The 27,348-nt window shown below is 41.2% G+C and overlaps 1 protein-coding gene across 1 annotated transcript in view; it reads right to left on the bottom strand.

The window, feature by feature from the left end:
* Nucleotides 1-10,353: 10,353 nt before the first annotated feature.
* The window catches only part of ADCY7 (adenylate cyclase 7), a 96,365-nt gene continuing 79,370 nt past the window's right edge, over nt 10,354-27,348 (bottom strand). The window contains exons 14-25 of the mRNA XM_075837522.1: nt 25,793-25,890; nt 25,020-25,104; nt 24,803-24,940; nt 24,652-24,720; nt 24,311-24,474; nt 22,404-22,491; nt 18,676-18,834; nt 18,121-18,267; nt 17,929-18,036; nt 14,502-14,616; nt 13,016-13,140; nt 10,354-10,517 (exon numbers count right to left, since the gene is read on the bottom strand). Coding sequence (XP_075693637.1) covers nt 10,371-10,517; nt 13,016-13,140; nt 14,502-14,616; nt 17,929-18,036; nt 18,121-18,267; nt 18,676-18,834; nt 22,404-22,491; nt 24,311-24,474; nt 24,652-24,720; nt 24,803-24,940; nt 25,020-25,104; nt 25,793-25,890 — 1,443 coding nt within the window. The 3' untranslated portion in view covers nt 10,354-10,370. The remainder of the gene's footprint in view (nt 10,518-13,015; nt 13,141-14,501; nt 14,617-17,928; nt 18,037-18,120; nt 18,268-18,675; nt 18,835-22,403; nt 22,492-24,310; nt 24,475-24,651; nt 24,721-24,802; nt 24,941-25,019; nt 25,105-25,792; nt 25,891-27,348) is intronic.

The following is a 27,348-nucleotide window of genomic DNA, read 5'->3' as shown; positions in this document are numbered from 1 at the left end:
AAGCAAACTCCACAGACACTTCTGTCCAGAATAAACAGGTTTACAAACAGCCATATCCCTAAGGGTATGTTGACATGTAGCTTTTTCAGGCGTATTTCTGCACGTAAACACCTTGAAATACGCATGGAAAAAAACGCTAAAAAGAAGTAGCATGTCATTTTGGAGCTGATTTTTCCTTTGACACTATGAAAAACACCTCAAAAGAAGCTTCAAATAAAAAAAAAAAAAATAAATAATCATTTTCAGCTTCAAAAAACACCTCGAAATCAGCTCCGTTATTTGTAGCCACTTCTTTTTGTACGTGTAAACATATACCCCAAGGCTACACACTAACTACTATATTCCCGTGTCTGGACTTCTATACTAGATATAAAAATAGCAATTGAAAATAAGGCAGCACACATACATACTAAGACCCATGTTTGCCTATAGGCAGACTTCATATGCACATACCCATCAATGCACTAGCTAGGAGCAGAAGAGGGTGAGTGGGAAGTTTAGGTATCACATGATCACTGTTCTCATCCATTTCTTGACTGGATCTGTGATAAGGAATTCTGAATGGAAAGATACCAGGGAGACTATGCATGAGGTTTTGAATAGATGTGTACAAGTTTGCCAGCAGTACATGTTTAGTTAAAGTTGTAACTCTGGAGAACCCCTTTAAATTAGTGAATTTAATGAACAGAAGAGCAAAGATGCGACCCCCGGAAACCCAGCCTAAGGCCGGATTCACACGAGCGTGTTTGGCCCGTATGTCGGCCGCACCGAACACACTGCAGGGAGCCGGGCTCCTAGCATCATAGTTATCTATGACGCTGGGTGTCCCTACTTCTCCACGGAACTTCTGTCCCGTGCTGAAAACATGATTACAGCACGGGACAGTTTTCCGGCAGCGAGGCAGTGACACCTAGCATTGTACATAACTGACGCTAGGAGCCCGGCTCCCTGCAGTGTGTCCAGGAAATGCAGCCGACATACGGGACCGAACACGCTCGTGTGAATCCGGCCTAAGGGTATGCTCCCACAGTACAGATTTGATGTGGATTTTCCATTTATTTTTAGGCCTTCCTTTATATATTTCTTCTGTTTAGGCTCTGTTCCTGGTTTTGTCTTAATACATGAAAAATGTGCAATATGGGAACAAGGCCTAAGGGGTGCAAAGGTAGCAGTTGCACCCTGTTGCTGGATGCCCAGAAGGCCTCTGCTATATAGGAAGACACCAGTATTATAAATGTCATGGGGGCAGGTTGCTGTTAAAGATTTTGCATTGGGGCCTAAGAGCTTCAAGTTATCTCTGCCACCTAGTTATGAAAATAAGCAGCTGAGGTATGAGTGTGGTGCAACAGAGAAATGGTGATCTGTAAGAGCCGTATCCAATATATTCGGAAAATGCTCCAAATCATTTCGACTGTTTTTATATTGTGGTCAAAATGTGTGTTTCGTTGCAACGTGTGAACCCTGCGTTATGCTGCCGGTATCTATAAATGGCATCAATGTATAATTGGTTGGGGTCCCTTAAGGGACTAATTATTGGGCAAACAAGCATCCACAGAACACTCGTTCCCGTTAGTTTCCCTGTTTGTACAGGAAAATTATCAGCCGATAATTGAGAAAATACTCGTTCATTGGCTGATTGAATAGTTTTAAATGCTGAAAATATTATCATAGTCGGCAGCATGTTTCCCTGTGTAAACAGGAAGATGTGCTGCCGACTGATAGAAATGTATGGCGACGAGCGATCGTAGTAACAAGCGCTTGTCCCCATACTAGCGCCTTGTGAAAGGATCAATGTGCTGTCTTGTTGATCAGCGCTCGTTTACACTGCCTATGTTGGACCGCATAAGAGGACCTTTAGGCTATGTTCACACGGAGTATTTTGGGGGAGGAATATCTGCCTCAAAATTCCGTTTGGAACTTTGAGGCAGATATTCCTATCCCTGCACGCCGATTTTCGCGGCAATTATCGCGCCGTTTTTCGCCCGCGGCCATTGAGCGCCGCGGGCATAAAACAGCGAGAGATACGCTTTCTCCTGCCTCCCATTGAAGTCAATGGGAGGTCAGAGGCGGAAGCGCCCGAAGATAGGGCATGTCGCTTCTTTTTCCCGCGAGGCAGTTTTACTGCTCGCGGGAAAAAGACGCAGACGCCGACGCCTCCCATTGAAATCAATGGGAGGCGTTCTCGGGCCGTTTCTGCCGAGTTTTGCGACGCGGTTTCCGCGTCCAAAAACTCGGCAAAATACCCCGTGTGAACATAGCCTTAGGCTGGATTCACACAGTTTTTTGCAGGAGGAAAATCGGCTCAAATTCCGGTTGGAATTTTGAGACAGATTTTCCTCTGCCTGCACGCTGATTTTCGCCCGCGGCCATTGAGCGCCGCGGGCATAAAACGCAGCGAAATACGCTTTCTCTGCCTCCCATTGACATCAATGGGAGGTCAGAGGCGTAAACGCCCGAAGATAGGGCATGTCCCTTCTTTTTCCCGCGAGCCGGTTTTTCCGCTCGCGGGGAAAAAAACACCTCTGCCTCCCATTGAAAACTCTGTGTGAACTCCCCCTTACATTCATTAACAAGAAGGTGCAGCATCGTATATAAGAGTGACGCTGAGCCTTGCATTAACCCCTTCCTGTCGTAAACAACTTTCCGATTTTCGTTTTTTCCTCTCCACATTCCAGAAGCCATAGCGTCTTTATTTTTCCGTCGATATAGTACTATGAGGGCTTGATTTTTGCGGGACGAGTAGTAGTTTTTCGTAGCACCATTTATTTTTCCGTATAATGTACTAGGAAACGGGAAAAAAATTATTTGTGGGGTAGAATATGAAAAAAAACGATTCCTCCATGGTTTTTTGCGTGCCGTTTTTACGGAATTCACTGTGGCTCAATAAGATTACGGCGATACCAAATATATATAGTTATTTTCTATATTTTACTACTTTTACAAGTAAAAACCTAAGTGTAAAAAAGAAAATGTATTCTGTGTCGCCAAATTCCGAGAGCCAACACTTTTTTATTTTTCCGTCGATTAAGTGGTATAAGGGCTTATTTTTTGCGGCATAAGCTGTAGTTTTTAATACCATTTTGGTGTACATGCGACGGTTTGATCACTTTTTATTTCATTTTTTGTGGGAAATGAAGTGAGATTTTGGCGTTTACAATTTATTTATTTTTTTACAGCGTTCACCGTGCAGGTTAAATAATTATCTATTGTAATAGTTCAGACTTTTGCGGACGCGGCGATACCAATTATGTGTATTTTTTTTATTTTTACTATGCTCTAGGGGGAAAATGGGAAAAGGGGTTTTTTGAACTTTTAATTTTTTTTAATTTTTTTTTACACCAAAAAGAGGCAGGGCTTAATAGGCAGAGGCAGGGCTTAATAGGGGTATAAAGATGGCGGACCTGGGGGCGTTCATTAAGCCCCCAGGTAGCTATAGCAACCATCGCCCCCCCCCCCCCCCCCCCCCCCCCGCGCGCAATTGCGTTGCGGGGGACGCGATCAGCTGTTAGAGGGGGTCGCCCCCCTCTTTCTGACTATTTAAATACTGCAGTCAGTATTGACCGCAGCATTTAACGAGTTAAACGAGCGGGATCGTGCTCGAGCGCGATGCCGCTAGTTACTCTGAAGTGTCGGCTGTAACATACAGCCGTCATCTTATGAAGCAAGCTCACTGCGTGAGCCCGTTCCATACTTCCCCTACCCGACTTTGGCCTATGGATACGTCAAATGTCAGGAAGGGGTTAAAGCTTAGCCTTTTCATTTTGCTGGTAAGTGGTGGTGGGGTACCAAGGGTGAAACATTTTACGTTGTTAAGGCCTCTGAATTTAAACCCCCCACTGAGAAATGTCTATTGCTGGAAATCGTGAACACAATAATGAAGTAGTTTAAGGCCTCAAGCACAAATCTGTGGCCCTTTATATGGCCGCAAATCAGACCGCACACAGATGGCTTCCATGTGTGGTCCGTAGTTTTAACAGCCAAAAAATAGAATGGCCAAAACTGATCCTCAAAAACGGACAGGAATAAGACCTGTTCTATAATTTGTGGAACGGACAAACGGATCCACAAAAATAACAGAAGTGTGCATGGCCCCATAGAAATGAATGGGTCAGTGTGCTACCGGTTAAAAAACAAAACGTATAGCACACTGAAGATAATGACTGAAGTGGGCATGAGGCCTTAGTCACAATTCATTTAAAATACTCTGCAAGAACTAAAGCGTTAGGCCTCATGCACACGACCGTGTTCGGTCCGTGATATACGGTCCGCATGTCGGCCGCTTGTCCCGGACCGTACAAAGTACAGGGAGCCGGGCTCCTAGCATCATACTTATCTATGACGCTAGGTGTCACTGCCTATCCACGTAACTACTGTCACACACTAAAACATGATTACAGTACGGGACAGTAGTTCCGCGGACAGGCAGTGACCCCTATCGTCATAGATAAGTGTGATGCTAGGAGCCCGACTCCCTGCACTGTGTTCGGTCCGGGACATGCAGCCGACATGCGGACCGTATATCACGGACCGAACACGGTCGTGTGCATGGGGCCTTATTCTATACATTCAATGGCACAATTTAAAAGGGAAAACTGTAAAAAAGTTGACCGCAGACTCTAGCTCGGAAAACCCAACAATATAAAATATTTAAAAAGATCTAATACAGATGGTAAAACAGAGTTTGAAATACTGTAGTACGCTAAACCAATCAGGATTTGGGAAAACAAACGGACTGGGCAGGATCGTAAAATCTGATGTGGACACTTTCCACGTTCGCGTAGACCTGCCACCCTTTAACATTAGGTGCACATTGAAATCTCATGAGTCAGAAAAACATTTGACGAATAGGATGGTTTTGCAGATTTCCACTTTGAGAAATAACCTCCATTGCCAAAGTCTTCTTACTCCAGGCAGTAATCATCCTGAAAAGGCAGTTCTAAGCTAAACCTTCTAAAATACTGTAATTTAACCAAAAAGGTTACAACACTATATACAAATATCCTTCCTAATTTCTAGCATAAAAAGAGGAGATCTTGTCACACCGCTCATTACTGTGATCAGATTGTGGGAATGCTCCATGTGTCATATCTTATGGCTTTCTAGAAGACTGATGTAAGCCGAACTGTCCGGTTATGGTTGTTTGTTCCCCCAGTCATGACAAACAAAGATGTAAAACAAGATCGGACTAATTTTTGGTCTATCCAGTTACTGAAGACTAGACGAGGTGTACAGTCTAATGAGACTTCATGCTTCTGGGGTGAAGGTGAAATTCACTTGGATTGTATCTCCTTCAGAAGATGACCTTGACTGGGCGTCCGGGAGCTTCTACGCTCCTACTCAATGATTTGATTGCGGACGTTGTTGTCTCCTAGAAGTTTAGGCCCTTTGCAGGAGAGGCTTCATGGGTCGTATGGTTTCTTAGGGTGGTACTGTTGCCAAGCTGCAGCAGGAGACAAGAACGCCAGCCTCACTAGAGGTACCCTTCAGTTCATAAGGGTTTTGACTCCCTCCGGGGCCCACAGCACCTTTAGTTGGTGAATAAAATAGTGGAGATCCTTCCAAAGTTATCTACTGATATTTTCTGAACATGACTATCTTTACATTTACTTCATCCAATCCATGACACTGGTTACTACTGGAAGCCCACATAGCGCATGGCTGAACGTTACTTACACAAGAAGCGAGAGCAGTACATGACCGTATATACACAAGACCTATAGACTAACATTACTAAGCCACAGTAGTTCTGATTAATATAACCACAAACTGTGAAAACATTTCTCCTGTCTGTTAGGACAATTCCTCCTCGCAGCTGCTGCATTATCGCTCTACAATTTCTTCACATTTATTTTTTACTCCCTGGCAGTGAATGGAAAGAAATGTATTTGATAATATCCATCCATTTTATAGCTATTTTGTGATTGCTCTGCGCCTGCATGTTTTAATTTAAAAAAACACAACCCATTTTTGGACTAAACCCTAAAACTTAAGGTGCAATGGAAAAATAAAAAAAAAAGCTTTGCTTTTGTATTTTTTTAAAAAAAAAGAGCCTCACGTATTGTTACCGTGGATTTTCCTATGCTTTGCTGACTGACAGTGAACGTAACTGCCTTGTTCTTGCTGGCTGCAATGCGCTGCCCCTCATCTTTCCCTTTGGCTCTTTTACCAGTCTTGTGCACAGTATAGGCCAATGACGACAGGTTATTGGCTTCGTATTATGGATCCATAATATGGCTGTGCACAGAACGCCTAACTGTATACAACTGGCACATAAGAGTCTACGATACCCTAACAGATTTTAGTGACTAGAGGTCAAATCAGTGACGCTTACAATGAAAAAAAAATAATTAACTGTCTTCTCAAACTTTTGACATGTCATAGCGACAACAATTTTGATTGGTGGTGGTGGTCTGGGTGTTCAGACCTCCAGCTATCACTGATGCAAAGGGGTAGAATCACTCAGCCGAGCACAGTGCCTCTTCGGCTGTGATGGGATCACGTTGCTCTTTTCAGAGAAACAAGGATTGCTGAAGACCGGCTCATGGACCTCTATAAGCCCGTCCATGAGTAATGGCTCGAGAGCTAGAAACATGTCAGAGGGGACGGACGCTTTAAAGTAATTTCTCCACTTTGCCTGTTCTTACCGGCTGGATATTTCAATAAAGAAAACTTTTATATTCCACAAGGAGTGCTGATCCTTTTCCTCTTGAAAACATCCTTTAGATAACCCCACCTCCCCGAAGAGAGCCAAAGTGACCCCATCACAGCCCAAAGGGCACTGTGGTCAGCTCAGCACTTTTGCCCCTTCGTTTCAGTGATAAGTGGGGTTCTCAGCACCTGGACCCCACCAATCAAAACTTATGACATGTCAAAAGTTTTATGAAACAACAGTTACTCTTCAAGTAAAACGATCCTGCCGCCATGAGATCTCTCACACAAATATCCTCTATGTCCTGTTCTTTTGCCCCACAGTTATCAAAGCCATAGTCTGGGAATTGTCACAATAACATGAAATATACCACTGGAAGTCTACTCCTACACATCTGAGGGGGAACCCTTCTTTCTAATGGCAACAGACTATTTGCCAGATATTCTGAAGTCTAGAAAACCGCCACTGTGACTATTCTGTTGTCAGATTTCACTTTACCATGTTTGATTTATCTGACAGTGACATCCAGTCATCTGCTTTGAGGCAATGGTTGACATTTTTGTACGTTCACTGGTTTTTTTTCTTACTTTCGTTTTTGCTACCATCCCACAACGGGAGGTTTAGATTTGGCAAGCAAGGCTCATTGATATGCGTTCTAGCTATTCAGACCCTTTCATCATTACTCTTTTGAAGTAATTTCCAAAAGGAAGCAATTGCCGTCATGCAGGAATAACCTAAAAAAAAAAAAAAAATCCTAAAATACACGGTTCTGGTAAGTAACAACCTTGAGGTATAAACCATCCTTTCATCTGGCACACCTAAACCTCCAATGAGGAAATACTGTATGCGTACAAAACTGTCTGTAATATTCTCCTGGCACTTGTAATGCCAGACATTAGAGACATGGCAACAGTCCAGTAAAGGGCCATCTCTTCCAATGTTTAGCTTGAAGGAATGTGCGCTTTACTTGGCAGAGTCTTCATATAGAGTTAGGCAGCATGTAAAACTTTCCTCCATACTCTATAAATCTGCAGGGTAAAAGTACAGAAAGGAAGGATTTGATCCAGCGCTGCAGTGATGTTCTTTAAAAAGGAACGTATTCCCACTTTTATTGGTATCAAAAAAAGACTTGTTAAAATGTCAAATAACAGGCTTGGCGTCAAGGCAGTATTCAGTAGGTGTAATGGGCCTACGCGTTTCAAGCACGGCTGGTGCTCTTAGTCATGGCATTCATTCACTCACTGGGACACAATAGTATGGGTTTATATAGTTGATTTTAGATGGGTGGAGTTTACCAGGTGGTTAATCAGAGACACCCTATGTATGTGTTTTGGTGGTTAGATATAACAATTAACCCTTCCAGGTATATAAATGAACACTGTGCAAGGAACCTCAGGGTCACTGCAATACTTATGTTTTTATTGTCTATTTTGCCGTTTTTAATTCTTTTTTGGGATTTTGTATGATGTTTATACATCTGAATCCCTAATTTGAGTAATTTATTAACTTACGGCTTGTTGTAATATAGAACATGAAAAATCGCAGTCGGAAAACGGATCGTAAACAACCGCATCCTGAACGGGACCCTGGCAACTCAACACGAATGTGAGTATGTACAAACTTTTGTTAACCTCATGTCCTTGTGTGTGAATGATTCCCAATTACATACCAAAGTTGCAACCAGTTTCAACATAAGAAAAACATAAAAACGGACATTCAGAAGAAAGAAAGAAAATTTTAAAATTGAAATACATCATAAACAAAAAACACAGTTGATTAGGTTTATACATATGTAATAGAAATGAATTTCTCCTAACACTCCTGTAAACCTAGAGATATAATCAACTGAGTTTTACACTGGATTTTTTCGGAAATTCTTCCATAAACAAGTGAATAAAATATATATAGTGGAAACTTATAGTTGTATAAGTTAATTTGAGATGTAGTCATGTCATAATATTGTATTTAGGGGTTTAATATTTTATTATAACTACCCAGATATTCATATATACTTATGACTTTGAAAATTACTATATAAGCTTTATGTCGGCTGTCACTCTATTAACGCACAGAACATTGGCTAATGCTTTTGTTATTTTTATGAGTTTGGACATAAATGCAATAATATCGAAAAAATTGGTGATTCCGATTGGAATGTCTAAACCAATAGTTGTGATATATTACCTTCATGTTAACGATTCAATTAATGTGAGCAAATACAAAAACCGTTATTTGTCCCCTGTATAAGAATTATTATTTAGATGACATTCATGTTGATATTAATAAAGATGTCACCTTGACTGCTATAGAAAATATAGTTAAGGGTGTGACCATTGCGTGACCTAAATAGGGTCGTGCAGGTAAAAAATGGTTTATGTTAACTTCTATTTGAGAAGATGAAATGTAATTTATAAACTTCCATTTTGTCATAAAAGATTAATTGTAGTTGATATAGAGATGATTATTTATATACTATATTCTATATGTCAGAATTAATATGCACATAGAATATCAATTTTTTCAATAAAACCAACTACATATAACTGTTATGAAGTCCAAAGCGGATCAAATAGAAACAATGAAGGGATTTAGTTATCCTGGCCGATTCAATATAGAAACATCAATTCCTTCCTCAAATTCAGACCATGCGGGAATCTTGTTTTTAGATTGAATATCCAGAACGCTTCACGTGTCAGAAGTGTTTTTTTCAAATCACCCCCGCGAATATTGTTCCTTATTTTTTCTATAGCATAAGTTTTCAAATAGGTTATATTACGATTATGACAGGTGATAAAATGTCGTGCGGCATTGGATATGTTAATAATTGCCGGATTCCTAATATAACTAAGATGCTCCAAAATTCTTATTTTAAACCTTCTGGTAGTGCTCCCCACATACTTCAAATTGCAACTCGTGCATTCTATTATGTATATTACGTGATCACTATTGCAATTGATGTATGACTTTATGGGATAACTGTTTTGGCCGCTGGAGTCTTCGAACTTTCTGATGACTTTAGTATAATTACACACCTTACATGGGCGTGTTGAGTTGCCAGGGTCCCGTTCAGGATGCGGTTGTTTACGATCCGTTTTCCGACTGCGATTTTTCATGTTCTATATTACAACAAGCCGTAAGTTAATAAATTACTCAAATTAGGGATTCAGATGTATAAACATCATACAAAATCCCAAAAAAGAATTAAAAACGGCAAAATAGACAATAAAAACATAAGTATTGCAGTGACCCTGAGGTTCCTTGCACAGTGTTCATTTATATACCTGGAAGGGTTAATTGTTATATCTAACCACCAAAACACATACATAGGGTGTCTCTGATTAACCACCTGGTAAACTCCACCCATCTAAAATCAACTATATAAACCCATACTATTGTGTCCCAGTGAGTGAATGAATGCCATGACTAAGAGCACCAGCCGTGCTTGAAACGCGTAGGCCCATTACACCTACTGAATACTGCCTTGACGCCAAGCCTGTTATTTGACATTTTAACAAGTCTTTTTTTGATACCAATAAAAGTGGGAATACGTTCCTTTTTAAAGAACATCACTGCAGCGCTGGATCAAATCCTTCCTTTCTGTACTATTACCTACCGTGGACCGTTGCGGAGATCCGGGCGAAGCAGGACTGTCAGGAGGCGAGCTGGTGAGCTGGAGGTTTCCTCCCCCTGTATTATCTGCAGGGTAAAGTCAGGAGCAAAGTCAATTCATGCCAATGCTCTGGGATTTGGCCATGTCTGTACAAACAAAGTACGTCCTGAGGTCTCCCTTCCCTTTAACATTGATCAGTCCTCGGCACTCGCAGGAATAACCCAATCCTTCCAAAATACGGCATGTCTCTTCTGTCACCTGGGAAGAAAGGACACAGGTATAGCACTGGAGAGTAAGAATCATTCATTTTACTTTGCTTTAAAATTGTCATAGGTGTAATAATGGTTACATAGAAGGAAGAAAATAGTTAAAGAAGCACTCCGCTTTATTTTTTTCATGCACCCTCCATTTGTACATTGGTGTTTTAGTGGGGTGCTGTGCGCAAAAAATACTTACCGATCCCCGCATCTTGTCTTTTTCGTGTATGTAATTTGTTAAATGCCAAGTTAAAGTTTGCTACATCTGTACCTAAGGGTCCTACCGTTAGCAGTGTTAGGCTACATGCACACGTTACGTATTTTGCTGCGGAAAATATACAGCAAAACCGCAGGAAACGGCAAGAAATTCGCAGGAAAAAAAACCGCACCAGAAGGTGCTTTTTTTTTTGCATTTTTTACGTTTTGTTGCGTAAATTGTGCCATTTTCATCTTGCAGGTTTTGCTTCGTATTTCTGTAGAACTACAGGGATAGAATTTGCAAGAGGAATCGTGAGATAAATTGACATGCTGCGGTTTTGAAAATACGCATCGCGGGTCAATTTAAGTCCCGAAAAATACTGCACCGTGGACTTGAGATTACCTGGAATCTCATGGACTATGCTGGCACTGTGTGCACTGACCATTAAGGATTACTAACACTGGACATTCAGCCCCTCGCAGACATTGCCTGGACTGTTCTCCCCACCACATAAGAGAATTTTGAAACTGGGTGGGGCAGAAAGCAAAGTATCAGGAATCTTCTTATGGAACAAGACCAGATAAAACAAGGCCCAATCAGTTCAAATTGTATCCATCTTCTCGAGTAAACTTAACCAGGAAATTAGAATTAATTGCTCCAGTTATATAAATCTGTAAGTTTTCCTTATGGATAAAATCAAATCACATACAGTTGCAAGAAAAAGTAAGTGAAGCTTTCGAAATTATCTGGATTTTTCATTCATTACGAATAAAATTCGGTCCGACTATTACAGACAAATAATATAAGTAAGCCAATAACGCAGACCGCTGTACCATTCATGTCTTTTATTGCGCACATTGAGTAAACATCCACAGTGCTGGGAGAAAAAGGAAGTGAATTGTTTAATTAAATCCTCCTCAGATCATGTCGCAGCATCTCGATAGGGTTCAGGTCAGGGCCATTCCAAAACAAAAATCTTCTTTTTTTAAACCATTCTTTAGTTGATTTACTCGTTGCTTTGGGCATTGTCTTGTTGCACCATCCAGCGTTTCTTCAGATTGAGGTCATGGATTGATGTCCTTACAGTCTCCTGTAAAATATCTTGATACACCTTTTGAATTCATTGTTCCCTCAATGATCGCAAGTCGTCCAGGCCCTGAGGCAGCAAAGCAGCCCCAAACCATGATGCTCCCTCCACCATGATACACAGGTGGGATGAGGTTTTGGTGTTGGTGTGCAGTGATGTTTTTTCCTCCAAACGAAGCATTGTGCATTTGTGCTAAAAAAAAGTTCCACTTGTGTCTCATCTGTCCATGGAACATTTTCCCAGAAGTATTGTGGAACATCCAGGTGGTCTTGCGCAAATTTGAGATGAGTAGCAATGTTGTGTTTTTTTCCTTCCATGAACACCATTTCTTGTTCAGTAACGGTGGAAACATGAACAGAGGTTTTTGTAGTTTGTAGAGTCTTCAGTATGTCTCTTTGCTGGTATTCTCGTGTCTTTCTCACCTTTCAGGATTGCGCGTTGTGCTCTTGTAGTGATCTTAAAGAGAACCTTTCATCTGCCCATACATCTAAATCTGAGAGCAGCGTGTAATAGGCCGGGCTTTACAAACACTGTCTCACTTGAAATAATTTTTCTAACGTCCTCCGTTATTTACATATCGGTGCTATTATATGCCCCTGAACGGTCAATGGGGCGTTTCTATTTAACTAAATGGCAAGGGGGCGTGATGTCCTTCCACTCCTAGGGGGAGTAGCGAAATACTGTAGTGTACACCCAGATCTTTAGCAATGCCTTTGTAGCCGGTTTCCAACTTAATTATGTCTCAATAACACGTCTTCTGAAATTTGTTTGCCTCGAGGCATGGTTTACACTAACTAATCTTTCTTAAGAACAGATAATTTTTTTTAGTAACCAGGCTTTGTGTGCCTTTATTTAATGGGTAAAGTACCTGTGAAACCCACACTTCCAAATCTCCTCTATTGAAACATTTTTGCCATTTAGCTCTTGGAGTCATGAACACAGAGGTTTACTTTCTTTTTCTCCCTGCACTGTGGATGTTTGCTTAATGCGCTTTATACAAGACAAAAATAGTACAAATATTTGTGTGTTATTGTGTTTGTCTATAATTGTGACTTTGATTACTAGAATGTGGTCGGATTGTTATCTGTGTAGAAATCCAGGCAATGTCAAAGGATTTACATACGTTTTCTTGCAACTGTACATGTTGACGTAACTGCTGTGTAGCAAACCCAAATCATTATCAACTTAAATACTAGCAGGGTAGAGAAATTACCTGGATTTTTCCAAGTTCTCCTGTGCTCTCCATCCTACTGGCCACATTCACAGTATTGCCCCAGATGTCGTACTGTGGTTTTCTAGCTCCAATCACTCCAGCAATGACAGGCCCATGGTTTATCCCTAAAAGATTATATTACCCATTATTGTCAGCAATGCCAAATGAAGGCAACATATATTATCAATCCAGTTTGTGCCAAATTGAGAACTGAATTAAAAAAAATATAATAATACATAAGGCCATCGAATGTCATTCCCCCACTTTTACTGTTCACACTGTCAGACTCTTTCAAACAGCCTTTAGGTGGTGTGCAGGCGTACTATAACATCCATAAGTTGGATCTTTTAGGGTTTTTCCTAACCATCCAGAGGCATGAGCTTATGACATTGTCTTCAAGACTACATAACCCTGCTTATTAGAACTAGGTATATCTCTCGTCCCAGAGGCCAAGGAACTCTTAGGCCATATCCACACTGGGTGGATTTTCTGCAGATAAATCCGCAGAAAATCAGACAAGTCCACAACATTCAATGAGGAAAGTCTGTGCTCTTTCCGAAACAGAAATGGACATGCTGCCGATTCTAAGATCTGCACCGCAGGTCAAATTTTGTGTGGAAAAATTCAGCAGAATATGGTTGACATTTATAAAATCTCATGCGCTTTACTGCTCCTGGAATCTGCTGTGAGTTTTACCTTCTGAAATCTGCAGGTAAAATGCACAGCATGTCCACTCTGTGTGCACTTCTAGGGCGGGTTCCCATGTAGCATAAATGGTGCGTCATTTCCGCAGCGGAAATGACATTAGAAACGGAAGGTGCTGTGGGTTCCAGGTTGGACACGCTGCACAGTTTTTACACAGCGTATCCGACCAGTGGGAAACCAGCCTTAGGCTGGAATCACGCATGCAGTTTTTAAGCCAAAGCCAGATGTGGATCCATTCCTTTTGGACCAAGTCCTGGCTTTATCTCAAATATTGCACGTGTTCTTCCGACCCTAATTCCTGACTTTATTTTCCTTTGATCCTGTAGTAACCCTAAGCAGGCATTATGTCATCACCCACTGGCGTACCAGCCCCCATTTCATACAGACCCCACCTAAAGTTCTGTTCATGTCCCCCTTTGCGATACATCATTGAAATCAGTAAGCGCACACTACAACGACAAACTGTTAAGTACTACCTGACATGTTGTAAACTTCGCATTTAACATTTAACCTGTACTCTTCCGTTCTTTTATTAAATTCACTATTTTTATTACCCAAAAAATAAATTCTGAACCAGAAATTGTCCACTGCGGCAACCTCTAAAAGCTGCCGTGTGATCACAAGAACATCTGTTTACATCCACCCAGGTGTATAATTACTTTGCATAAGTAACATTGATATTACTGAAACGTTATTAACACGTAAGTGTGGACATTGGTAACACCACCGTAGCTTTATAAGTCACGTTATTTTTTTCCATACTGAGGATTCAACAACTCACCAACACGCAGGCGAAAGTTATTGAAAGAATGTCGATTGATTCCATCCAGCTTCTGCATGAGCGCCATGGCATATTCAACAGTGATTCCGATTTGTGCATTTTGTTTTTCCTGGTCCTATGAGAAAAGTAACAGTTACAAGACAAACCTTCAATAAGAAGATATAGGAAGAGCTGGAGAGGGGTCAAAGCTATGCATCTAGGGTAATATATGGAATGGGAGGACTTCTCCGAATTCCTTTAGGCCAGGACCAAACATGTAGTTTTTGGCTTAGTATTTTTTTTTAACCAAAACACTGGAGTGGACATAAAAGAAAACCAATGCATGTGTTTTTTTCTATATACCGTTCCTTCCTTTTGGATCCACTTCTGGATTTGGCTTAACTGCACTAAAAACCTCATCAAACCACGTGCGTGATCCTAGCCTTACAAGGAGAGGTTAGAAAAAGAATTGGGTTTCTTCAGGTTGTAAAAACAAAAAATGCATACAAGGCCAATAGGGAACATAGGGACATAATTCACTTAGAGAGGCGCAAATAGGAAGTAGTACCGGCAAAAAATACATTTTTAAAAAATCACTATTTAAAGTGAACCTGTCATCAGGTTTAGGCTGGATTCACACGAACGTGTATTGCGTCCGTGCGGGCCGCGTGGTTTTCACGTGCCACGCAGAGACCAATAGAAGTCTATGGGCCAGTACAGACAGTCCGTGCTTTTTGCGCAGCGTTTGTCCGCTGCGTAAAAAGCGCGGCACATTCAATATCTCGGCGTATTTCGCACCACGTACCAACTGCCTGTTTCGCGCACCAGCTGTCAAAAGGATGAATGTAAACAGAAAAGCACCATGTGCTTTTCTGTTTACAAACATCCGAATGGCGTGTCATAATGATCTGATGCTGTCATAATGATATGATGCTGTCATAATGATATGATGCTGTCTCACGGAGCAGGTAAGTGGCTTTTGCGCAGGCAAAACGCCACGTGTTTTGCGTGCGCAAAAACGCCAGGCACGTCTGAATCAGCTCTAATGCTGCCCTATTTGTATATACAGTAGTGCCAGAAAACCAAATTCAAACGCAATGATTCTCATCAGCGAGCAGTATTTTCTGCAAAAAATCACTTTTACTCCCGCAGATACTGTGCATAGGGAGAAAGCTGCCAATTAGCTACCCAATATTGAGGACCCCCTGATATGAAGTCCTCTAATACAGAGTTGGAAAGAGTGAATATCTTATATCTAATGGTATCAAGAGGTTAATCAGAGAGAAACAAAGAATTCAGTTATATTCACGCAGTGAGGGAGTATGAATGTATTCCTGCAACTCTTGCAAACCGGCAGCTTTTTGACGCGTTTTTGTGAAAATCATGATGAAAACCACAATATAATGACATTGTGTGAACTTACCGCCAAAGTGGTGTTATGGGATTTTACATTGACGGCCATTCCTAAGCATTAAATTAGGTCTAATTCATAAACGCACCCAGGCAGTTAGCACCTTTCCGCCTGCCCCATGTAAATTACCAGGCTGATGGCACGGTCCCTTTGCCATTAGCCTGTTAAAAGCTATGGAATCCTTTTGAAAAGGAAAAAAATGATTTTTACATATGTTAGGCTAGGTTCACACCAGGTTTTTTGCATCCTGTTGAAACGTCCTGATTTTTTTTTTCTTCCCCAGGCTAAAAAAAAGGTGCCTTTAAAACCAGGATGCAACTGGACGCCTACCTTGTTGCTATTTACTTCTATTGTACAAAGACAGGATCAGTCTGGATCTTGTTCTTCAGCAGGACAGACCAGTTGCATCCTGTTTTAAAGGTGAATTTGACCAAAACATAAAACAAAACCTTTCAACAGGTTGCAATAACCTAATGTACGCCTAGCCTAAGTGGTTACCTTGAGTTAATAAAAGTATCTGGCTACAATCGCATTCCTTCATTCATTTTGAGACCCCTTGATATTCAGTTTGCAACCTGCTCCTAGTTTCAGAATTTACTCATGTGGGTTTATCTCCCCCCAGTAATACATGCTGGATGTGATTTCTGTGTGTGTCCAGGATTCTGCTGCCTTCACTAGTTCTCATGTATCAGCACAGCTTCATTCCTGTACTGATTTCTTTTTCTACAGCACATGAGAATTCTCTTCTAAGCATCAGTGTCTGTCAGCACAAGAGAGAAGTGTGTTCACTCCCCTCCTCCCCCTGCAGACTGCTGTGTGTGTGCTTTCTTTTCTATCTTCATTCAGATACTAACATTCTGTATGATCTGCCCTCCCTGAAGACTTGGGTACTTTCCTCCTTCTTCACACTCTGATCTGCCTTGTACAACCTCCTCACACTGGCTACTGCCATCTATAAGGCTATGTTCACACAGTATTAGGCCTGATTTACACGAGCGTGTGCATTTTGCGCACGCAAAAAACGTGGCGTTTTGCGTGCGCAAAATGCACTTAACAGCTGCGTGTGTCATCAGTGTATGATGTGCGGCTGCGTGATTTTCGCGCAGCCGCCATCATTATGACACTCCGTTTGGATGTTTGTAAACAGAAAAGCACGTGGTGCTTTTCTGTTTACATTCAGAGTTTGACAGCTGTTGCGCGAATCACGCAATGGGTGCAAGATGCGCGAAAAACGCAGAAATATCGAACATGTCGTGAGTTTTACGCAGCGCACTCACGCTGCGCAAAACCCACGGACTGTCTGCACTGCCCCATAGAGTAATATAGGTGCGTACGACACGTGTGAAAAGCACACGCGTATATTACGCTCGTGTAAATGATGCCTTAAGTTAAGGCTGAAATATCAGACACTGAATCTGCCTCCAAAATCAGCCAAAGTTTTCTAGACTGTTTTTAGACACCAATTTTAAAATGCAAACTCATTTTGACACTCTTTCAGTACGTCTTTGACTTTGAACCTTTAAAACACTAAGCTGTTTTTGGTGCTTTTTAGCGTGCAAAACAGCGCTATAGGCATTTGGCACAGGTTTTTGTTTCTTTCTTCAGGTAGATGCAGCACCTAGATAGGTCAGGAGACCTTTTCTTTTTCAGCACCACTGATTTAGATTCAGCTCGCTGTAAAATCAGCACCGCATGAACTACGGTGCTGATTTCTATTGAAAACAATGGGAGACAAAATAGAGACGTTTTCCAAGCTGATTTCGACACTGAAAAAGCATTGAAATCAGATTGCAAAAAAAGCTGTGCAGCAAGACCTACCATTGAGAGAAGGGATAGGGAGAGCAGAAGGAGCCGACACAGTCAGGAGCCGTGTGGTGTTCGATCTATGTCAGAAACAGCAGAACAGCCAGCTATGTTGTGGAGCTACACAGCAGCAAAATGGTAGGAAAATTTCATGGAGACTATTTGCTTAATTTTGCATTAAGATCGCAAATTAACAAAAAAAAATATAATTATCCAAAGGTGTGCATAGTATACCTGATTATTTTCTTGACCAGGGGTTACAGTGAGACCTGTTGCTGCCATGTAAGTACTTCCGATTGTCTTAATTTTCTCCACACCGCTGAATTTTGGTTTCATTAGAAGCTGGTGAAAAACAAATCACAATTAATATAGATCTATTGATGTACATTTGTGCAAGAATAATAGCAATAAAAAGCAAAAAAATACCTCATCAAAATCAGCTATAATCTCATTTAAAAGCCGCAGACATTCTAGGCCTTCCTTATTGACATCACACTCTGTGTAGAAGACCTTAAACTCTGGCACCGAGGCGAACATCACACAGACACAGTCATATGACTGGTGGTACAGGTCCTGAAGGTAAAGCATCAACATAAGCATTGGGATGGTCAAACACAGACATCTATTTCACACATCAAAATGATAAGTAAAGCTGAATCACCTGCAGATTAGCGTCACAACATTTGTTTTATTTTAACACAATATATATTTTTCTGTTCATCCACGTCTACGTTGGAGGCTTTTTACAAAAAAAAAACCCGGACAAAATAGTGCCGCATGCAGCTTTAGTTTGTCCAGGAAAATTACAAAAACCTAAAGGAATCTATCACATTTAATGGGTTGCGTCTGCAAAACAGAAATGACACAGATGTGAACATAGCCTAACATGCTGAAACATCTCCAAACTTGGGCAGTGGCTCTAGCTTCTGATTTGCTATTATATGGCCATTTTTTACACTGCAGTAACTTCAAAGTCTTTACCTCATTCAATTTGTTGTCGACTATGAAATATGCAGCCACGTGTGCAGGAAGTACGTTTTCTAGAAGAAGCCGATTCAGATTCTCCATAGTTTCAATCTCCTCATCTTCCTTCCTGAATTTATTTTTCCACAAGCAATCTAGCCTAGAGTAATAGTCAACCTGCAAATAGAGACAATGCGGTTATGTTATCTGCTGAATAATGTATCATTTGGACAAAGACTGACTTGTCTTTTACAAAGACAGATATTCTGCCCGTAAACGTGAGCCGATCGACCGTACAGCATGTCAATCGGCGCTCATTTGCTCTATTCAAACGGAGCAACAATTATGACTATGGGATTGAATTATTGTAAATATGAATGTTTGCACCCATACATCTTGCATCTTGGTGGCGGCACATACATTGTTTACACAGGGAGATGTACTGCTGAACAGCGACCAATTTTCTAGCCGCATTAAGGAACCGATCTGCCAACGTTTGCTTTTTCACAGACTGGTCGCTGCCGTTTACACACGGCAATGATCGTGAACGAGCGTTCATACAAACATTCATAGGCTTGTGTAGAAGGGTCTTTCTGTGTGATGATGTATGCATATAGCATGTATTCATATACAATAATTTCCTCTGGACAGGCTTATACCCACATTTTCCCATACATCAACCTATCCAGATTTCCCTCTACGACTAAGCAACAGTAACAGTTGAAGTACTTACTGACCTATTTTATTGAGATGTGTCTAAACATTCACACTATATCCATTCGAAAATCTATCGAGAGTAGAATTGTTATATCCTGTTAAAGAAATTTTTATCATCTGTCACTAGAGTATGCATACCTCCCAACTTTAAAGTACCGCAAAGAGGGACAACCATTGCGGCGAACGTAGCGTGGCAAATGTTTTCCGTTTTAAGCCACAACTCAAACCCTGCCTATACACACCCGGTTCAGCCCGCACAGTATCATGCTCCCCTAGTGCCTCCCCACAGTATAATGCCTCAATAGCTGCCCCACACACATTAGAAAGTCAAATCGCTTCCCCCACACAGTATGATGCCCCCATACAGTATAATGCCCCATAGCTGCTCCAATACAGTATAATTCCCACACACATGCTCCAATACAGTATAATTCCCACACACATGCTCCCATACAGTATAATGCCCACACAGATGCCCCATACGGTGTAGTGCCCCCATAGCTGCCCCATACAGTATAATGCCCCCATAAAGTGCCAGTGCCCACTTAATGCCACAGTGACCATGTAGATATTGCCACACACCGTGCCCATTTAGATAGCGCCACAGTGTCAGCAAAGCTCTGGCCAGTGATTCCGCTCAAAGAGGAGCCCCTGACATCTCTGTACATATCTGGATAGTGTCGCGAGGAGCTCCTCCAGAAGCAGAATTCCCGGCCAGTGCGTCAACGCTCTGGCTGGGGATACCACTCCATGAGTAGCCCCTGACATCACTGTCCATATATGGATTGTGACGCCAGGGGCACCCATCTGGGAACGGAATAACATATATGAACAGTGACATCAAGGGCTTTCCCATGACAGGAGTACCCGATCAGAGAGGTTGAATTGATCTGGCCGGGTACTCCATAGTTGAAAGCTTGACATCACTGCCCATATATGGACAGTGACGTCAAGGGCTTCCCGTTTCAGCGCTTAAAGTAGTGCTGTGCCCGGGGAGTCCTCAATGAGTGGAGAGTGAATGCTGAAGCTGGGAGCTGACGGTTCCTTGATTCAACTGTATCTGCGTCCTGAGGACGACGATACAGTTGACACCAGGATATTACACCGGCCGCCCTGGACAACAGGACATCGCCCGGAGTCGATCGAAGGGAGATGCTGACCTCGGGGACATATAGTTTTGTTAGATTTTATTGGCTTTGTAAGGGGAAGTGTGTGTGTATGTGTGTGTGTATATATATATATATATATATATATATACATACATACATACATACATACATACACACACACACACACATATATACACACACACAAGAAAATGTCAACCGCACAGTCTGATATCTAATGATATGGATGGCTATCTCCTGTTTCCCACACCTAATATGGCGATTCTGACAAAGTCAGTGCGACCGCGCATGCGCAGACATGCGCATTGGGATCATACACTTCTGACATATTTTACTTCCCGGACATGCACAGTAGCGCACGAGGGGTGCAATGATTAGCGCGGCAGCATTATGGCCGGTATCATCATGGTGAATGCTTTCCTTATGTTATCATGTACTGTTTTCACAGGTGATGTCTGTAACTAATTATGTATAATCATGAAGATTCACTGAATATCACTGTGCTGCTTATGAATCGAAACCTGCATATATGCAAGTCACAATATTACTTGTGTCTTTTATCATTTATTTTTATGACTGCTTATTTGCTATTTATTATATTTGTGGTTTTTATGGTAAATTACCATTTAATGCAAGCACCTCCCACCTAATTGTATTTCCCCTATATATATGCGGTTGGAGTATGCGTTCACTAGCTTGAGAAAGGCTCTATTGAAGAGCTGAAACGTTGCTATTTGGATTGATGGAATAAAGCACCTTTTCTACTTTTGCTATAACTTCTGGAGTGCTGCCTGTTTTAAAATTTATATATACATATATATATATATATATATATATACACACACAGTTATTTCAAGAACTATTTGGACAGTGACACAATCTCCATGATTTTGGCTCTGCTGCCACCACGTTGGATTTGAAATGAAACAACTGAGATGCAATTGAAGTGTAGACTTTCAGGTTTAATTTAGGGGGTTGCAATTCCTAAACGTTTCACAGGATATTTTTGTTCAACCATTTATCTACACAGCCTCCTCATTTCAGGGGCTCAAAAGTAATTGGACAAATTAACATTACCGTAAACAACTGTGCCACTTGTAGTATTAGTATACTTATAATAACGTAATATTTACTATGTATAGAGGTGTGCGAATACTAGATCGTAAATTATGTTTAGATAAGTGGGTGGTGGTGTAATATAGTACTGTTGAATTCTTATACTGTGCCACGTATAGTGTGAGTATGCTCAATAAATATTAACTAGTTATGTGTATTGGGGTATAATGATACTAAACTGTGAATACTTACGGTGTTCTGTGTTTCATGAAGTGTGATTTGTATAATAAATATTGCTTTTATTATAATGTGTCGTGAAACACTGCGTAAACACACACTTAGGGGCAAAGCCGATAGTGTTAATACAAGGAAAAAGGCAGGGGAACTAGGCATAACCCTAGTGACCCTAGTATAAATGTGGTATAAGAGTGGGTGACACTAGCCCAGTGAACCCCACTGTTATACCAGCCCTTTTACAGACTCCTAATTTAAAAAGCTGTTTGAATGCCAACAGGACCTATAGCGAAAGCATGTGAGTCCTGCTTTGCCCCGCCCACAGAGAGTGATTGACAGCCTTACTGTATAGGTGTGTGTGCTGGAAGAGCTGTAAATAACTATGAGGGGGTGCAGAACTCACATGCTTTTTCTAAAGTATCCAGGCAGCATTTAAACAGATTTTTACATTAAAAAGTCCATTTATAGAAAACGACATATCCCTGAGCTCAACGTCTCCCCCTCTAAGCTGCCCATAAATAGGAAGTGTCCGAGACCTGATTGATCCACTTTAATGGGTCAGATACTGCTTTATCACAGACCTACAGGAACATATTCTCATCGTTTTCTTACCTGTCTTGCCAGCAAGACTAGTGTCAAGTAGAATAACGAAAGGTAAAAGCAGGACATCCTCTGCAGGTCTTTCAAGATCCCTGACGTACTGAAATCACAATGTAAAGGTAGGATGCGTGAAGTCAGGGGGGGGGGGGGGGAACAAGCGAAAACCCCATACAAACAAATATGTGATGATACATGAAATTCAACATAATGAGCTCTTATGTAGAGGACCTCTAGAAATACTGTTCACAAGTAAAGCAAACAATATAGCCTGCAGCAGGGGTTAACAATCTGTGGCATTCTTGCCACAGCTGGCACGTAGGGCATGGTTTTTTTGGGCACGCATCCCTCTCCCGATTTCCAACGCCATTGTGCGCTTGGCGGCACTGAACATAGGGAAGAGGGAGGAGCGCTGCATTTTGCTTGGCAGAGCTGAACACCGGATACAGAGCGATGCTGCATTGTGTGTTTGTCGTTAATGAACACTGGACATCGCTGTGTTGTGTTGTGCGCTCAGAGTGTGCAAAATGCAGACTGCTCTATCTCCTGGTGTTCAGCGCTGAGTTCAGTAGCTGGCCAAAACGTTTGCTAAAGAGGCTGAAATAGTCCTTTTTTTATGTGCTATTGTTTTAAATGCCATCAAACTCACAGGTGTATCTGAAAAAGACACAAAAAGTTTAAAATCAATGCCATGGTGTCAAAGCTTCTGGCCTAAGGAAATCTCTGGCAGCTCTCTCTCCTGTGTGCAGCCCCTCAAGCTGGTGTTCAATAGCTGCACTCTCTCCTGAATGAGTCCTAAGTGACAAAGAGCTTCTGTACTCACACTGCAGAGTCCCAGTGTAGCCGGTCTCCCCCTACCTCCTTGTTATAGTGGTAGTTCACACAGCGGTTTTTGGCGCAGATTTTGATGTGCAAACCGCTTCAGAATCAGCACCAAAAAACTATTTCAATGGGAGGCAGAGGCTTTTCTTCCCTGAGCAGCTTTTTGCTGTTAGTGGGGAAAAAAAAAGTGGCATGCTCTTTCTTTGAGTGGTTTTGGCCTCTGACCTCCCATTGAAATCAGTGGGAGTCAGAAAAAACTTGCAGTGCTTGTTTTGAGCATTTTTTGTGTGGCAGTTTTTGCATTAGATTCAACGGCTAAAAAAAAAAACTGTGTCAAGAAAACGTCCAAATAAAACGTAAAAAACGCTGGCAATTCAAAATCTATTCTGCCTGATAATAAAGCCTTGTAAACTCTGTCATAGATTTCTTCTTTCAAGCAGGATGCAGGGAGAGCAGTGAGAAGATGGATCTCATAAGAATACACTGGACTCTGCACACAGGACTCACAGATGTATAGACCGTGTGAGTCACGGGAGTTTTATAACTCTGCAGATCATCATGGTTTGGAGTCACCTGTTATAACACTGCACTCCTGCTCCTTAGATAGGGCAGAAATAATATCTTCAGGAGCACTATATGAATAGGGCACATACAGAGAAACGAGGAGGGTGGAGCTGGGTGGGGGGGAGGGTCTTCGAGCTGCCAGGAGGGGTTTGATAGGTGATGATGTAATCCTGTAGTTCACAGGAAGTCCTCCACACAGGGGAAAGTGACCTCCTGTCTACACATGAGGGCATGGTCTATCCTGGTGGTCAGACTGAGATCACATGACAGCTGCCTATAATTAAGGGGTTAAAAATGTATAGATGCAACTGAGCTGTGAATAAATAAATGAAACTGTTAGAATACTACTGAGGAGTTAGCATGATATGTGCACAAACAAAATTTGCCGGAGTGCTTTTTTAACAAAATGAATCCATGAATAATTCATTGTCCTCTTGAATCAAGAATTTATCTATGTTGTCTAAGGAAACACAAGCAAGCAGGCACGCACGCAATGTCTCACCAGGACTTAGTAGTCCACCAAGGAAGCAACATACCTGTTGGTTGGGAAGGCACCCCTAAATAAGTCTTTATGAGTGTGGAAGATGATCACATTGTACACGATGAAGGCAACCGATAAAAAGAGCATCTTTAACTCAAAGCACATTCGCAGGAACACAGAACATGCGATGAACCCCAAAATACAGCAGTATATAAAATACTGAAAAACAAAAAGCCAAGATTTGTACTTAGTGGCATACATATTTTGTATCATATATATTCTACACATAAACATATACATAAAAGAATCATTTGGCTAATACAAATTCCGTAATGACACAAGCACTAAAATAAAGATATAAAATACATGCGCACAGTTCTAAATGACTGAACTCACAGGGATACTTTGACAATTGTCTGTTTCTGGGCTCGACCCATTGCAGTTCTGTAGAGTGCCATCTAGAGGCTGGAAACAGAAGACCGTCAGCTGTATAGACATAGTACAAGGATAAAAGTGCAGAATTACAGATTCCATTTAGATGACTTACCAGATTAAGAATGGCAATTACCAGCAGAGCTCCAATGGTGAGCGCAACCAAAGAAACTCGCACGAGGGGTTTGGTCTCAACATTTTCAGCTATTGAACATAGGACGTGTGACATTGGTGAACTCTCTCCACAGAAACGCTGGTGAATACAAACTGTGATTACTATAACGGAGCCATAAGTAATCAGATCTTCATATTTCCATAACATATAAACTTACCACAACCTTGTCTGCATAACAGATAAGTAGTACACAAAGGATTAGAAAGAACACCACGGCAAAAGAGACACCCAGCTTTATACTCCTGTGGAGAGAACATGAATGATATCAGTGATCTATACAGATACTCTCTAGGGATAAATAAAAAACAATGACAGTCACAACCATTTTAGCACAGATGTAAATTTGGAAATTTTACAACAGCTTTTTGAAGGAGGTATGAAATACAGATGTGTCCTCCCTTACTTTTTCTCTAAATCTGACATAACTTGAGATGTAGAGCTGGGCGATAAGGCCTAAAAATAAAATCTAAATTTTTTTCGCAGTAGCGGTATCCCACTCATTGCAGTGAAGTGTCGGCTGTATCATACCGCCAACACATGCAATTTATGGAGCGAGCTCAGACCATGAGCCTGCTCCATACTGTCCCTCTGCCTTATATATGTGGGGGAAGTCGAGGGGTTAAGGGCATAAACTGGGACAATGTCCTCAAAAATAAAAGTATACAAAAGACATTTTAAAAGAATAAAAAAATGTAACAATAGCTGATTTTTTGACAATATATTTTCTTTACAGCTAACCATGTACCTAGAATTTGTTAAAATATAGGAAAAAAAGTATCACTTCAACAAGGTTGAAAATCCCTCCGAAAACAAGATCACACTTGACCTGTGTGAATTGCGCAATTTAAGCAGGTGATCGCTAGGGTGGTTTACTTAGTCCCAACTAGACAACGAAGTTATACAGGCAATAAGAATATCGAGTGCACTGACCTGGGCATAACTAAAATTTGAACTAAGAATATGCAGATGAACACAATACAGGCACACAGGAAATAATTTCGGATCCTTGGAATTCTGATGGTGCGATACTGGAAATAAAGAAAATATTAGCATTATATACATGACACTGAAAGTATCAAATTCAAACTGAAAACAAAACACAATATGCTGCATATCAAAATTAAAAGGTCATTAACCATTTTTAGACCACCCAACAAATTTATTACCAATGGCCCTGTTTGTTTGGAAATCTGTGAGTTTGGTAGGGCATCTGTTTGTTAGCACCCAACAAACAGACCCTAGTCCTCCGATCGGTGGGTGTGTGAAGCCTCTATCTGATGGCACGTGACATATATATATATATATATATATATATATATATATATAGTTAAATTCTGCATGAGAAATGTGCAGCCAAATAAGCTTTATTTGTCATGTCTGTAATGAAAATGAAATAAAAAATTTTACTTTAATTTCGTGCAATTGCATGCTAATTGTGATATTTTCACACAATTCACAAAAAAAAGTTTTATTTAAAAATGGTACAAAAATAAGGGACTTATCAAGAAAAAGACAAAACAAAAACAAATGCAGATACCTAAATGCTGATTTACCATCCATTAACCATTTTAAATCTAAGGCTGTGTTTACATCTAAGTCGGAGCCTCAGTTTGGCCTTATTCACACAGCCGTGTTTGGTCCTTGAGATATGAACCATATGTTGGCCGTATTTCCCGGACCGAACACAGTCCAGGGAGCCGTAGTACTAAGCGAGTAGTCACTGCCACCCCACGGGAATACTGTCCTGTACTGTAATCACGTTTTTAATACAGGACGGTAGTCCCCGGGAATGCAGTAACGCACTGCGACATGGATGACTTTGATGCTAGGAGAGCGGCTCTCTAAACTGTGTTCGAACCGAAGATGGCCTTGTGTATTAGGCCTTAAAAGCCTCTATCACAGTTCTGGTAAAAAATTCCACACAAAATAGCCCAGCGCATTAGGCACCATTGCTGTCCATCATGTGACGGATCCGGCGATTCGGGTATTTTTGTTGTTCTTCTCCTATGAAGAAGCAGAACAACAAAAGCCTAAACACGTGATCGCAGCCTAAAAATTAGATTTAATAATTCAACTTCAGAGCACCCATACTGATTGCTAGCACAAAAAGAAGCCAGGGTTTGTACCAGTGTGCCCCAGTAGTTTTTCTAGAAGACCGTAAGCATGCCCACATACTACTCTTAGATTAGACCAATGAAAGTGAAGCATTCTTTGGAAAACTGTAAAATATCACACCAAAGTCCTATTGCTGATCAGAAACATTATGGTCAGTGGAAATAAAGGGCACTTGGATTCAAAGGCGGCTACAGAGACACTCCAAACCATGGTCTCCTATAACATCCCCTGCATGGCTCTCCTTTACTCGGACACTACGGGTACGTGTAGGTGGTCAACTATAGATTGTGGTTTGGAGTGTACTCTCTAGCTACCTTTAAATCCAGAAACAAAGTTGAAGGGCACTGTACATAAGAAATACAGAAGTGACA

The sequence above is a fragment of the Rhinoderma darwinii genome, chromosome 9 (genome assembly GCF_050947455.1).
Source record: "Rhinoderma darwinii isolate aRhiDar2 chromosome 9, aRhiDar2.hap1, whole genome shotgun sequence".
NCBI lineage: Eukaryota > Metazoa > Chordata > Amphibia > Anura > Rhinodermatidae > Rhinoderma > Rhinoderma darwinii.
Note: the sequence above shows the minus strand (reverse complement) of the source record. Positions and strands in the feature narration are given on the sequence as shown.